We start from the raw sequence: 16,268 nt of genomic DNA, 5'->3' as shown, positions 1-16,268 counted from the left end.
CCGGGACAGATAAAATTACCGGTGAGGTTGCTAGTGCACAAAATTGTAGAGATTTATGTAGAATTGCATCACTTAAGAACTCGGACTGTTTCAGTTTTAGTTCTCAGAATATTTGAGTTGCTTTTAAAAATGAGTAAACTAACACTTATCAAACCGTACTATTTTTGTAGCAATAAGTAGCAGTGTTTAAAATAAGAGTAACAATATTTTCCCTGTTCTGAATTATTTAGGGTATTTCCAGGCTAAGGTATGCATGAACAGTGTGTAATGTTGAGTCTGCTTCTAAACCAAATAATCTTTTCCCTAATTATCCGAGTGAAAAATTCTCAAGTAAATTTTGACTGTTACATTCTGCCCTGATAGTAGGTGCAAGATCTTTAATAAAATAGCCTTTCCGATGGAAGACAGAGCTGTAGTCTAGGACATATTCTACTAGTGATATCATCTGGAATGACACACAGATTGACACGTTTAAGTAGTATATTCTTCATATCTCTACGTATTTACCCAGTGAAATATTTCAATTGATATTAAGTAATAAAAAGTAAAGCCATCAATTTTTCAAATACGATAATATTACTCAGCTCTAAAACTTTTGCCTTTATGTTCTTTTAACTCTTCTGTGAAATCTGACTTCTGAAGTTATTATACCAGGCTACCCTGCCTAACTAAGATAGTTTTCAGATGGCAGTTACCCTCGTACTAAAGTGGCAAATGTAATTAAGAAGAAATATTCGATCTGTAATAGAAATAACATTACCTTTTATTTCCATATGTATATACCATGTAACCCCCATCGAGCGGCATGCTGAATTTCCTGCCTGCGCTTGCCTTATCTTTTTCACATAATTTTTTCAGATCATTAACACATGCGGTTCTTGAGTATAAAACCCCGTTTTCTCATACAGATCTTTCTACTTCAGCCAAGTCATGTTGCATTCTTGACCACTGTTCATGCTTTCCCACAGCTCTAGATACGTTGCCCCTTTCAAATAATAACACACCCACCTACAGTTCCAGTTCAGTTGTAACTACAAAAACTAGAACACTGGCACGAGGCAGGTATTAATATTCATATTGTTTTGTTATTAATCACTATTCGTGTTAATACATTAATTAATATCATCAGTCAGTGGTCTGAAGTGAACAAGATAGCTCTCCAAGACTACAGCCTGAAGGGGGTGGGGGGTGGGGGGGGGTGGGGGGAAAAAGACATGAGAAAATATCAAATAAAATAAATCAAACCTGAAGTGTTTCAGCAAACCACGTCCCCTGTTTACGTGTCTCAGGAAGAGGCAGGAGGTAGTGTTTTAAGTGGTTTCAGTGCAGAGTTTCTCCTGTAGATGAACTTATATTTATTCTGCTTTTCTTTCCCTCCCTCCCTCGCTATCTTGCAGCAAACGTATGTGACAATGAACTACTGCATTGCCAGAATGGAGGAACGTGCATCAACAATGTGCGATGCCAGTGCCCTCCGGCTTACACTGGCATTTTATGCGAGAAGCTGAAGTGTGAAAGGGATCCGGGAGGCTGCAGCCACAGCTCCGGCCAGGGGGCAATAGCACACAGGCTGCTGTTGCTGCTGACTGCTCTACTAGGAGCAACTGGACTGTGCATATGCTAGGCTCCATATGGTCGATGGCATTGGACTGCTTCAGACGAATGTGCCACGTGACAACAAAACAGTCGTAGCATTTGCTACCGAAATTTAAATGGGAAAACAAGTGAAAAAAAACCACACGTACAATCGAAGACGGCTGAACTGAACTAAGCCATATAAATCAGTAACGGACAGGGCTGCAAGTCAAGACTGTTCACCTCTGACTCGGGACAAGCTGGCATATCCCGTCAAACCGATGCTAGCTGCAAAGCCTACACAGGACTCAAACAGCTTTGACCGCCCCCAGAACGGGAAGAGAATTTAAAACACATTTGCTACTCCTATGCGGCGCGCTACCGTACCTCCGCCGGCGCGTGGGCCGACCAAATGAAGGCATTCTTTGCTGTCAGTGCATTGTGGGTATAAGGAAATCTGTAAAAGCTGCCATATTGGCCTGCTTCAGTCCCCGAATCCTTTCCAACCTGTGCTTTAGTGAACGTTGCTCTGTAACCCTTGTTGGTTGAAAGATTTGTCTGATGTTAGTGATGCACATGTGTAACAGCCCCCTCGATAAAACTCAAGCCAGTCATATCCTTGTATACCTTAGCAGCACTGCATCAGTAAGATGCTGTGTTCACCTACTGTACAAGAGTGGCTATAGGACAAAAAGTGTATTTATCCTTTTGTATTCAAATGAAGTTATTTTTCTTGAAATAATGTACAATGTAGATTTTTTGTATTATTGCCTATTTGTGTTACCAGACAATTTGTTAACATATTTAATTCTAATCAGATCAGAAAAAAATATTACTTTTTATTTAGTCCTTTTCTTTTTCCTTTCATTTAATTGTGCAGAGATTTCTCTGTATGGGCAACGTGCTGGCATCAAAGAATATCAGTTTACATATATAACGAGTGTAATAAGATTCCACCAAAGGACATTCTAAATGTTTTCTTGTTGCTTTAACACTGGAAGGTTTCAAAGAATAAAAATTCCTGCATAAACAGTTCCAGGATGACGTATTGCTATTTTTTAAGGCCTTTTTAGAATCCAAAAAAATTTTGATTATTTTACCACCTAGCGTGTGGAAGAAAAACAGACTTAACAGTGGAAATCACATCATAACAATCTAACCTGGTTTAATTTTCATTACTGACGTTATCTTTGCAAAGAATTTTAAACGTAAAGGGCATCATTTGAGGAAGATTTCATCAAATCCCAAGCTTGGAATAGTTAAATAGTTCTCATCTTTGTTCTCTCAGCTTATCACAGAAATTATTCCAAAACTGATTTACAAGCTATTACAGAAGCTAGTATTTAATTCATACCAGTTTTGTGGATTCTGGCAGTAATGAAGTAGTATAGCCACAGCTTATATTGTTTCTCCAAAACCTTCATTAAAATGATATGTTTATATATGTACTAGCCTGTCTTAAGAAACTGCAAAAATAGCAGCAATCACAAATAAATTAAAAAAAAAGGACCAGATTTAACTTTCAGTAAAGTCAAATTTCATATTTAGAAGGAACGTCAAAGTACACAGCAGCAAGTAGAAAAAAAGTGCTGCTCCAGCAAATAAAGTTTGTTTCAAAAACTGCCCAAGGTGTAATAAATTCTTGTTTCTGCCTGTTATTAGGCCAATTACTGAGTGTGACAGAAAAGGAGAGCGAGAATAGAGACAAGCCAAAACCAAAGCCGTGTTGTCCTGGGAAAATTAAAAAAAAAAAATAAAAAATATCAAAAGGTAGGAAGACTGTGAATTCATTTCCTGGCAATTTTCATCATAATGCCTATAAATATTTTACCAACATAATAGCCTGGTATGGAAAACAATTAATCAGCAAAAGACAAATTCCTGAGGGAAATAAATTCTACCTGGCTGCTTCTTCCAAGTGGTGAGCAGAGCAGAATTTAGAGCACTACCTTCTTGGGTGAGCTCTTTACGCTGAGGAAAGCAGCTTTGCAGGCCAGTGCCCAGCCTTAGGAAACTGGCAGGCAGGTCAGGTCCTCATTTTTAGCAGAATCCTATGAAGATGGGGACGATGAAGACATCAAGCTGGTGCTTGCTTGTTCAGGCTCTCACCTTGGCCCTACATGTAGAAGGTTTACTATTCACACTGCCAATGTCTTTTGGTGGACTAAATAAGATAAGGCAAAGATAAATAAAGAGCTTGCCTGGTTGCCTGCCGTGGCTTACATGAGATGGCAGGTATATACTAGAAGGATGCTCAAAACAATAAACCGAAAATTACATTGCGACTCAATGAGGAATATAAATGCTAATACAGGTGACATGCAGAGATGGAGATTACTTATAATTAAGTAGATTTCTGATATTAAAATGTGAAATTTAAGTTTTCTCAAAGCTTATTAGCACAGACCAAATTCAGACTGGAAAAGATGCATTTTATTGTCATTACAAGCTCAAGGCTTTGAGAAAGTGCTAAGAAAGCATGTTATGCACTTCTGGTTAGAAGGGATTCTACCAGCAGTGCTGAAGTATAATGAATATCAGATCACAATCAATTCAGCTGGATTTCAATTTCATATACTTATGATTTCTAAACCAGGGCAGAGTATATGGCTTTCCACATATTTAGCTACCATTTCATGCATTTTATTCTCCCTCACCTATTAATAAAATTACAATTTTATACAGGAGTACATTCAGTGGAAAGTTTTCTTACCAATCATCCTTTTCTTCAGCTTCATTATTTTTTTCCTCTGAACTCCACAGAACTTCACTAATTGAAAATTTTTAATATAAGTTTCTACTACTGTATTCCAAGTATATTTGTAAAATTATGTGTGCATCTCTGAGAGAGGAGATTTACATCACTCATCACTGCTTTACCTGATTTTTTATTTTAATTCAGTGGAAAATGAAGGCAAATCCTGTTCCCCATTTCAGAAGCTGCGAAGAATGATTCCTTTTCCTGAAGATATGGTAGGATCCTTGCATTATAACATGTAGCTGCAGTATCTGCTTCATTTTCCACCTGAAAATATATACACATATTCCAACATAGTCTATGTTTCTTGGAGTGGGTGTCCTGTCCTTGTGAATGCCTGTAAAATAAAAACCACATACATGATACTGAAAAAAAATAACAAGAGTAACACAATCACTAACTTAGGATTTTGATTCTGTATCAAAACACCAAAAAACAAACCTGCTGCAGAATTACTATTTCCTGTATAAGATTTCTTTTCTGTAAGGTTTAGCATCCAAGAAGTGCCCAGGCTTCACATTGCTTAGTTGTCCAGATTACAGTTCGGTTTGCAATGACCTTAAACCTAGCATTCGTAATTCAATTTAAGCGGTTATATTAGTTCCAGTCAATTTGCTAAATCAGTCAGTCCTAGTCAGCTTGCAATTCCTGTGTTCCTAACTAGGGAATTGGTTCTGATCCAGGATCCACATATTTAACATCTGAAAATGGAGCAGCTTATGACAATGTGCTGCTCTCTGACAAGGATGCTGCAGAAATTTCCACTTCAAGATAGCCACCTTTCTCAAAGGGACACTAAGACAGAGGCATCTGTCTTAGTGCAGGGTAACTGCTTCAAAAACAATCTATGCAAAGGAGAATGATGCAAATTGACCCCAGATGTTGCCCAATAATTGGTCAACGCTAGTACTTTATCATGACTGAGCCACAAATAAGAAGTTATTTCGTGTACTGATCAGAAAAAAAAAAAAATGTGCAAAAGATTCCTCAAATTTAGAAAGACCTCTTCTGCTTGCATATAATTTTATATATCTTTCTCATAACTCCAAGACACCAGGGGGATTTGTTATAGCCTCATTGGGATTCTAGGTTTATTAAACTATTGAATTAACTAGCTTCATCCATGCATGCAGTTTGTTCACCTGTGAGAAATTAGAGTAATATTTTTCATAGATTATGCGGGACCAGATTTTCAGCTAACCTCCAGCCCAGCTTTCACATTTGTCCTTGCAAATTCAAGATTACAGATGTAAGTATTAAGACATAGTCAATCAATTCATTCCTAAGAAAAACTGTAAGTTTAATTATTTATGGAAGCAAGCATTTATCCACCAAAATGCATGTCTGGTGTTATAAATCAGAAAATTTATATTAACTAACTTAATGCATTTCCCACCATCGTACAGCATCAGAAAGAAAAGGATGTAAGAAGTGTATGCGAAACAAACAAGTAAAACAGCAGCAATTTGCACCATATGGTGCATTTCATTTAATGAAATTGAAGTTTATCACTGGTACAGTATGTTCACCAAGACACCATTTTTGCCACAATATGCAATAGATAAAATTCCAGTACAAAGTGTACGTTTCCCTCGCTTTTTTTTTCTGGCTGTCATTATCAAAACAGACCCACACATATACATAATGAAATACTGCTCAAAAATTCTACAGCTTCAAAGAACACAGAGATGACTAATATTATGCAACCTGTAGACCTAAAGGGATTATAAAGGCTTTGGGGTTGAATTCCTGCATACATTGCTGGCTAATACTCATTTCTGAGAAGGACCAGGGTAAAGATCGCAGTATCGAAGTGCACCGAATCAGTTTCACGGCAGTCGGTAGAACCAAAGTGGCAGCCTAGTTAGGGAAAGCACAACAGGATGGTGTTGGTCCTGCATCTGTCAGCAGGGGCAACCAAATCCCATCCTGGGACGTCCCCGGGCATCACTCCCCCAGCAAAATTCTTGTGTCTGCATTTACAGATACGCATGTTCTAGTTACAGTTGCTAAGACACCTGCTGCTTACACAAAGCTGCTCAATGGAGTTGTTGTTCAGGTGTTCAAGTGTACTGTTGTCACCAGAAATACAATTTTTGTACTAGACGTGAGCCGTTGTCAAGAAATGGAAGTAGTAACGGTGCATACTGGGAAAAAGGGGTCAAGAGTGGGTTTGGGACTATTGCTTGTTTATTTTGAGAAAATGAGACTGGGTCTGGATGAGCATTTTCTGTTTCCCACATAGTGTAATTTTCACTCGAGTACTCTGTGCATGTCTTTGTGACATCCAAGAAACAAATTACTATTAAGTTAATTCTGACTTTGATATGCCTGAACAAGACCTCTCAAGAATAATGACATCAGTTCAACCCTATACACTAGCAGTCTTTACAGTTCAAGACTGCAAGGTAGGCTCAAGACAGAGCACTCATCTTCAAAGAGAAGAAATATTAGAGGATTGCTAGGGGTGAAAGGGACTTGAGAAGTCCTACATTGAAGTGTAAAAAGTTAAACATGTGTATATGCATATATACACACACACACACCCCCAACACTGAAGCCAAAATCTCTGTAACTTGGATGCCTTGGTATTCTAAATAGAAGCTGCCTGATTTTCACTACTCCACGTTCACAAGTCCCAGAGATTGTCCCTTACTGTTATTACAACAAATATACAGTGAAGTAGGCTCTTCTCTGTTTTAGTGGAAGAGTGAATGAAAGTCTTTCCTCATCATGCTGTAATTTGCAAAGCAACTTATATGATGACCTACTAAATCAGTGCAATCTTTAATATATAGAAGAGTTATGCAAAGTTTATGATAGAAATCTCAAGTGTAATATTCTTCAAACACAAAGTTACAAAAAAATTTCACATTCTATTATTTGGAAAAGCCTAAATATAAATAAAAATAAGATTTTATTCATTCCTAACCTAATCCAAGTGATGGAATTTACAGAGCCCACAGCTGCAACCTTAAGACAGAACTCTGAAAGGACCTTAAGCTTAAATTTCTTCTCCGGAAGAAATATTGCAAGTTCACAAGTCACATCTAATAGAGCAAAACTGAATTCCAGCACCATCACTGCAGCCTAGATCTGAAAGTGCTATGATCACTCCTGATCTAACAGGCTTGCTGAACTGTTAAGTTTGTAAACATCTCTAAAAATTCAACAGGCTTTGAGAACTCAGATTATTGGCCAACAAAGTTTGAGTCTCTGTAATGATTACAGTGAGGCTTTTTAAATTCCGTGAAGTTCTCTTTAGTTGTCCAGTCACATGTGTTCCAAAATGCAATTTCTGGGACCGCTGTAACTCCAAAAATTATTTTATAACCTTAAAATGAAGCCATCGATTTTATTCAATCTGTAATCAGACACTTGTGACAATGCCATAGTAATTCTCTCTTTTCAGATTGTAACATTAATTAGGTAATGGATGGGAAAGGTTAACATCATCCTGTACACAGGATCATAGAATCATTGAGGTTGTAAAAGACCCTTAGGACTGATTCCAGCTGTTAACCTAACACTACCCAGTCCACCATTAAACCATGTTCCTAAAGTGCCACATCTACACATCTTACATATTTTTGTTCTTCATTAATGCAGAAGTAAATCACAACTCAAGTCATAGCACAAGTGATATTTTCTTTCTTTCATCCCCTCTGTTTTCAGTGGCATCCAAACCTAGTTCCCTCACCTATTCTGCAGAAATTTTAGTATTTTCTAGTCCTTCAATGGAATGCCCAAAACAAAATCTTCTCTAGCTATGTTGTGGAAGGTAACATTAACAAACCACAACATTTAAAAAAATATGTATTTGCATTAATCTCTTTGAAACAAAATTGACAAAAATTAGTATAAAATCCCTTCAAACCATTTTGCTGCATACCACTATGCAAAATATCTTAGCAAAGATTTTCTATTTAGCAAGTCTAAAAGGGGTTATTTACCCACTTGTGATATCACAAACCGCTTTACATACAGTCAGTTGAAAGTCAGAGAGATTCCTGTGTGATCCCGACAGAATAATGTTCATACATCATTCATAAAGGTGGCTCACAAATACTACGCTAGATGCAAAGTTCATTAACGTAGTGCAGCAGGATACATTTGGAGGATAATACTGCCTGTAATGTGAAGATCAGTACAAATCTTTTTAAAAATTTAATAGTTCTGCATGTTCTCCAAATTCTGATTCAGCTCCATAGCATGAATGGATTTATTTTTTTTTAGAAAATTTTCTGGTTGGGATATCAGTTGATTTTTAGATGAATGCATGCTCTACGTTCAGAAGTGCAACACCACTCCTCCACAGAACCACCAAACACACGTTATGAGATGTACACTCATTCAGGCCCTTACTCTTCCAGTTTGTGCAAGCCATATTTCAAGTTCCCTGATTTTAAGAGGCCTTTATCTAGCTGACGCCTTCACATCTCTCAATGACCGTTTTCAGTGTTACCTGAATATGTAAATGAAAACATTTCAGTCCTTGTACATCCACTGAGAACATGGTTCACTTCTCACCTGCAAAAAACCATGGATGCAAAATCAGTGGCTGCTGTCAATAATTGTTGTTTATAACTGACAGTACTGAGGGATCCCACTCAACAACTTGGGCTCTCTTAGACTAGATTCTGTAAACATGTTGAACTAAAAGATGTATTTGCTTACTGTAACTAAATAAAACACAAGGCAAAATCATCCTTACAAGATTCTTATGATACTCAAAATGTCGAAGAACTTCCATTTATCACAACTGAGATACTTCAAAAACCCTTCAAGGAAGACACAACAGGCTAGATTATTATTCTCTACAACCTATAAATGTTCAGATACTTTGCAGAGAAATTCTGTATCATTTATCTTTTATCAGAGATGAAGTTGCCAGAAACAACCCAAAAAGCAAGTGGCAAAGTTCATTACACCCAAGCTCCACATCACACTGAGTAGGAACAGTGTTACACTACAGAGTAGTGAAAACTCCTTAGTAGCTTTGGTTATAATTACCACTACACACAGTATTATATATATGACCTGTAATATTATTATGCATAAGGTATATGACAATTTTCAAAATATTACTTCACACATCATTTCAGAATGGAAATCAAACCAATATGTGTTCTCACAAGTGATATGCATCCCAAATGGTGTGAAATTATCCCTTGCCTGAACAGGTAGCTATGACGCTTCATTAAGGCTTATGAACAACAGGGTAATAAAGAAGTTCGTTTTTCTACACTTATTTTTTAATGACAAGTAGTAACATATAGTGGGTGGTAAATTAAAGATAGCAATCAAGTTTTCAACTATCATATTATCTCATAAATAATTTCCTAAATCTTAATAGAAGTCATTTTAATGACAGGAGAATAAGTTCTTTACAAAAATGCACTAACAAATTTGGACCTCATCCACTAAAATAAATTTGTTTATTATTTACTTTTTGCTAGTTTTACTGACCTTCTGGATAAGAACTCTATTAAATTCTTCCTGCAAAAGATGCCTGCTAAATACATTCCCAGATCAAAGCTGGCACATATGCCAAAAAAAAGTAAGCTAAAACATAATACCAATCACATTTGTAAGTTGAGATTTGCTCACCTAATAGAGCTAAAAAGCATTCACAGGAGATGGGATTCAAATGCTAACACAGCGTCTTCAGCTCCAGTGCAGGAACGTAAAAGCTTGAATACAGAAACAAAGGTTGGAGCCCACACAGTGGGAGCAGAGGTTACTGAAAAGAAAATGTAGACTAGCAAGAACAAGACAAAGTAGAATTAACAATTCTGTTCTCACTACCAGTCAGACACAAATTTTACCCTAGTCCAAAACAGAAGTGTATATGAAAGACATTGGAATCCAGAGGGAAACAAAGCAAAAAATCCACTGTTTTTCAAGAGTTATAACATTTAGGGGAAACCCAATACTGGGAAAGTGAAAAGAAAGAGAACTTAAGTTGTCCCCAGGCTAAAAATATACCAGGAGCTCAGGGAAAAAGCCAATCTGGATACTATGTACATATGCATAAATCCGTAGACGCAGTATTTAGCATTGTACTCCCTGACGTGAAAACTGCAGGACTTCAGCCTTGCACAGACAGGACACTCACCGCCCGAGGATTTCAGCATTTCACCTCCTGTCTAGGTGAGACACTGCTCACCTATCTTCTGGGAGAGCCTAAGCCCATCAGCACCACCTCTGCTTTGTCTTTGGCTCCAGCTGTGAATTTAGCAGTACTAGCCTGGCCATCTAGTCCAGGTGTTCACAAAGCAGCTGCTTTTCAACAACCTTTGACAAACCACATCACAGGCCTCCCTCAGACCAAAGCAGTTACATCTGCTCTTCACCACACACCTCCTAAATCATTACACGTAGTTCTTATAAGGAGATAGAATATTAAATGTGTTCCGAAGCGAACATTTTCCCCCTAGACCTTCTACTGGCATCTGCTGTCACCATGTTCAACACAGGACTGAACTAGGGTCTGAACGACTACACTGACTCATTTAATACATTTCTTGTTAACTTCTCTTACCTTTAATTACTGTTGTTTAGTAGGATGGGAGAACCGCATGTAGAGCACTCCAGTAACTACATTTATTATACTGCTTTCTTTTGCCATTCTACAGCTTGCTTTCTTTCCTCATGTCAGTTTTTTTCTATGCCCTCATAAAGTATATTTCTTACTTTGCTCTAGAGATCTCCCACAGGCAAAAAGTAGGTGGATTGGTACCTATGAATTAGTCTTGACAGTGCTCTTTTGCCTCCCTAGATCTGGTAGAGAGTCACAACTCCTTTTATAATTCTCTCATTGAGTAGGATGTAAGGAACGATGACTAAACTATGTAGATTTAGTGGTGAACAATTTTTTGACAGGTTTCTCGGTTACTGGCAATATCTAGTATCTGAGTGTCTCCCAGACTTTATTGAGGTTAGCCTCATGACTCTACTGCAAAGCAGAGAGACATACTAATCCATTTCATTCCTGGGGACCGAAGCTTGAAGATGTTGAAAGACTTACAAAGTCAATTACAGAAAGAAAGATGAATTCTGACACCTCATCCACCGCAATAAGTACTGAGACCTACAGTTCCCTACTCCATCCAAATTACACAAATCTGAAGTTAAATAGTCTTCCATCTGCATGTATTTGCCACCCACTTACTTCACATTATCTTATCCAAGACTATTTTACATTACATCTCCCAAAACATTGTCTTTGCCTACCATGCTTGGAGTTTCAATGTTGTGATATGTAACTCACACATTTGATTTTCCTGGTTTGGTTTTTTCTCTTTTGCACTTCAGTCTAAGGCTAGAAGGAAACCACAACTACTGTTTTTTGAAGCAATGTTATGTGTGAGTCAAAGTAATTGGAAGCATCCTAACAGTCTGAGAAATTAAAAGGATGTGCATACAGAGAAAACAATAAAACACTGAAATCCTTGCCCAAAAGAAGATGGCTATGGGGTGTTTTTCCCTTCCTTATCTGACTTTATTGGATATGTTTAATCTCATACAATAACAACATTATGACTTTATAAATTAATACATAATATCTTTTATAGTTTGAAATACCTATAGCTTAGGCATTTCATGTCTTTCATAGATGTCTAGATACTGACACAATTAGCTTTTGATACATAGATATTTCTGCTTACTGGAAATCTGGTAGCAAAAAGACTCGACATTTTGAATGGGCTCATAAATATATATTGAATTTAATCTTTTAATACACAAAATCCGTTCTTCTATTGTTTGGTTGGTTTGGTGGCGGCTTGAGAGAAATATTTTCTATAAATATTTTTGTTTTGTACAACTAATTAGTCCATAAATCAGTACATTGTAATGTGGCAGAGATTACCCTCAAGCCAACAGAAAGCAACTGATTGAATGCACTTACCTTCTTCATAATTCAGCTATCTCTAATGTCTCTACATTTTCTTCTGCAGCTTTCAAACCTTGCCTTGCTACTTTTTTCTCTCTTCCCATTCTTCAAATGTAGCCCAGTTTAACCAATAAGCATACTTGCTATTAAACACCAGATTTTTCCTGTGTTTTGAACGAAGTGGGCTGATGAAGTACATGAATAAACAATAACCAGATAATCATAGATTAATCAGTTTGATGCTGGAGTAGAAATTTTTACATGATTTCCATTTTCACATTATTTATTAGGGCCATTTACCGATATTAAAAATATGCCAAGTCTCAAGCAAATACATGTCTCTAAAAGAAGGGAGAAGAAAACTACAAATGTACAATTCCTTTAACAGATGCCAAAGACTAATTAAGAAGTCAATTCAGGATGGCAATCATATTCTTAAAGAATAATAATTTTAAAAAAGCATAAGCACATGTTGAACTTGGAGCATGTACTTTAATAACATCAAAGCCCCCTTTAGTATATTTTTTCCTTCTTAATCTATAATGCCCACTTTATTTTCCTCAAAGAGCTTGCAATGGCTACAAAGAGGTAGGACTGTTCTGAGGCAGCATCACTTGTGAGTTGCACTAGTCATCCAGCCCTCTACAACTTTAACAAATAAAACAACAGGAAAAAAAAAAACCAAAAACAAAAAAAACAATTAGACAGGCATGGCTTTGCCATTATTTCTGCTGATTCACATTTCTGAGTGGTAATTCTTGCGCAGCAATTAGTTGGCGGTCTTAGTACAGCTGCTAATGGAGATGTGCACACTGATTACCAAAAGCTATCACTGTTTTTTCTCCTAACTGACAATCTTAGCAAAGGAAGCCAAGTGGAAGTGGAACGATGATGAGCTAGCCTTGCATGTCTCAAAACAAGGAGCAGGAAATAGATTGACAAAACAGTATTAAAAAAACACAGAACTTGATGCATCTATTCTCTGGACAACTAGGATTCATTCTCCAAGGACTGACCAGCTCGTCTTCATTAATGACCTGCTCCAGAATCCATTAAACACAAAGGAAAGCCTCACCTTGATTTCAACAAAACAGATTCAGGTTTTAAATTCAGTTGAAAAATAATTTCAGGAAAGGAAAAAGTAATCCCTTAGGCATTATCTCTCTGATCCTACTATAATTTGCAACATTTGTACAGTTCCATGTACTATTTATTGTGCATTATCCTATTGCAGCACTTAAATTATTATCATTTGAATGTTTCCACAGACCCAGCAGTTCTTGTGACAAATGTCTTAATTTTAAAAGCTGGTCTGCATGGCAGGCACCATTTCTATCCAACAGAGAAAGGAACTCCCTAGCTGAAGCTGTTTTCACCAACAATTTGTTTGCCAGCAGCATGTTTTCCTGTTTAATCCATGTTAACATTTTGTTCAGAGTTATCCTAACTGGCATGTATTCTATCTGATAAACATCTCCTCTTTCCCCTCACGGAAACATTATTTATTTATGACATTATTGTTACAGACAACTAAACAGCCAAGAGGGAAACACATTTGCTTTTCTACAAATACCTACACAGGTTGTTAAACCTGCATCATTTTTCTTATAGAAACATCTAAAATTTGGTAAAAGGCTTCCTAGCATGTCTTTGGTATCCACTGAGAACAAGGCACAAGGACAGACACATGCAGCAGTACAAAATCAGCAAGTGTTCAGAACAGGAGGAAAACAGTGACATTTCAGGTTGTTAGGCTGATATATGAAACTTTGTCCTTTTCAGTCCACTTTGTCATGACTCCATGACTAAATGAACTAAATGGACTCAATATAAAATGGCACAAATCAAGAGCTGCTTTCATTCACGTTCTCTGTATCTTTGCCAACGTAGGAACAAGTCAGTGGGTTGTCAGGAAACCAGTACCCAAACATGCACGAAGCGAGCTAACACCAAATAATCTGTGTTGGAGGTCGTGGTGCCCCCCAGGCTGCTTCGTGACTGAGGTGGAATTAGGAAAGAAGAAATAGTATAAATCAAAATTACTAGAAGTGCCCAAGAAGCAAATACCCTCAAATTCCCTCTCGCTTCATCAGTTAGCAGCACATATCCATATACAAAAGGACCTGGAGACCTACATCTGTTTCATGAATGACACTAGAAGTTGTAATGTGTCATCAATTTAAATCACTGCTCCGCACCAGATCAGGACTGGCAGTCTCCCACATCTCTGCAGATCCTGTTCCATCCACAGTCTGTACTTTGATCAATATATAAAGATTTTAGTGTGTCTACCTGTAGGTTTCCCACTGTTCTTTCTGTATGATCTTTGTCTTAAAGTGCAAGCCTCTTTAGTGCATGCATGTCCTCAAACTATGTGAGACAGCTTAAGACATAGCACCTATCAGTTATTATTAACTGACATATTCTTGAATCTTCTCACACTGGGCTAAATTTTTCAGATACAGAAAGGACAGGCTCTGCAAAAAGGCTCAAGTCAAAAGGAGCAAAAAGGCAAAAACTGGGAGAAATTGAAGGCACAGACGTTTGTCAGCAGGACAAAGGTGACCTTTAAAGATGGACTCAGCTGTAGGTGTATTATTTAAGTAATAGATACTTATATACATTGGAATTATGCAGGTAGATATACATACATGCTCATGTGCTAATCATATTTGCTAACCAAAGATTTTATAGGGCTTTTCAAATATTTCAATTCTGTTACAAAGGAAAGTATTTGCATATTATGTGAACATACACGGGTAATAACTGTGTTTGAGTATCCACCCACCTGCTCATTTGCAAATGACTTCCTAAGTTAAATCAGTCTTACCCTCTGTACTGTTTCTCAGCTAAAGGATGTTTTCTGCCCATTATCTGCTTCTTAGTACAGAAGATTTAGAGACCTTCTGGAGTCCCTCACCAACAGAATCTGTTGCATCGATATGGTCCTTCACAGCAAAAAAAGCAATGCAGCCTGGGAATATTAAAATGTAAGAGTCACCAAACATTCTTTTCCACCCAAAATGATAGCTGCAGCATATAAAAGCATGATGGCAGCAAGTATAGGATGAAATGCTGTGCAAAACCTGAGCACGTACCCACGGTCTGTGACAGTTTTATGAACTGATGTCTCTGTCACTCTGAGCCTGTGCCTTGACTATAGTTACCCATGTTAATTAAAACAGAGAGAGAAAGGGGTGCTGATCTGTGCAGCCAAAGCTGCACTCCTCAGAGGCTAAACCTGTGCATTGCAGAGGAGCTGCTGCATCACCTCTCAGCCAGGGACCGCAGGGATCACCACCTGCAGCGGGGCAAGGCAGGGGGGGGAGGCAGGGAGAGCAAACACATAGGCAGAGGGCAGGTGAAAGGATCAGCGATGCGGACAGCAGAAATAAAGGTTACTGGCAGGTCAAGAGGGGAAACAAGTATACTTTTCAAAAACATCACAAGCATCATTGACTTACGTAGAAATTTTCTAGTTTAGCCCCCAATTAAAATTTTTTGCTGCACACCGCTACTCCTGAGAGCGGGTCAGGTTGCTGATTAATAAGACCTGCTTTCTTAATGTTTCTCTGCTAAATTAGGAAAGCTGTGGAGCAGGTCTTACAAAAACTCAAAAAAAAAAAAACCAAAACAAAAAAAAAAAACAAGAACAGCCTCCTCCCCCCCCACCCCCCTACAATCTTGAAATACACATCTTGTTTTTAATACACCTAAGAACTTTCTAAGCTTCTTACAACAATGCTGAGCAAGCAGGGGGTGGAGGAGGAGGGTGATGTTTATAAAGCCTTCTTAGAACCATGTGTTGGTTGCATTTTCAGACTCATTAGTCACCTACCTCCACTCCCAAGTGAAATCACTGGGGCCACTGAGCCGAAGGACAACAGCCCAAACTCAGAATCCTTGCATTCACTGCACAGAACTCAGCACTGTGCAGGCTTTCTCCCTAATCGTGTCTTAGCACAGAACACGAAGGGCTGAGACTTTCGAATCATTCTAAGGAAAGTAAGTATCAAAGTCTTTGGGCTCTAAAAAGAA

General features: G+C 37.8%; 1 protein-coding gene and 1 long non-coding RNA gene across 6 annotated transcripts in view; one reads left to right on the top strand and one right to left on the bottom strand.

Annotated features, from left to right (window-relative positions):
* NTNG1 (netrin G1) overlaps nt 1-2,682 on the top strand; it is a 158,793-nt gene extending 156,111 nt beyond the window's left edge. For all 5 annotated transcript variants that reach the window (XM_055815087.1, XM_055815086.1, XM_027786492.2 and 2 more), the window contains one exon: nt 1,398-2,682. In XM_055815087.1, coding sequence (XP_055671062.1) covers nt 1,398-1,624 — 227 coding nt within the window. In that variant the 3' untranslated portion in view covers nt 1,625-2,682. The remainder of the gene's footprint in view (nt 1-1,397) is intronic.
* A 123-nt stretch (nt 2,683-2,805) lies between these two features.
* LOC129785229 (uncharacterized) lies at nt 2,806-14,221 on the bottom strand. The gene is made up of 3 exons (XR_008748975.1): nt 9,944-14,221; nt 8,799-8,863; nt 2,806-4,670 (listed from the first exon to the last, which is right to left on the bottom strand). It is a non-coding gene; the product is annotated as an uncharacterized LOC129785229 (long non-coding RNA).
* Nucleotides 14,222-16,268: the final 2,047 nt, after the last annotated feature.

Source organism: Falco peregrinus, chromosome 10 (assembly GCF_023634155.1).
Source record: "Falco peregrinus isolate bFalPer1 chromosome 10, bFalPer1.pri, whole genome shotgun sequence".
Taxonomy (NCBI): Eukaryota; Metazoa; Chordata; class Aves; order Falconiformes; family Falconidae; genus Falco; species Falco peregrinus.
Note: the sequence above shows the minus strand (reverse complement) of the source record. Positions and strands in the feature narration are given on the sequence as shown.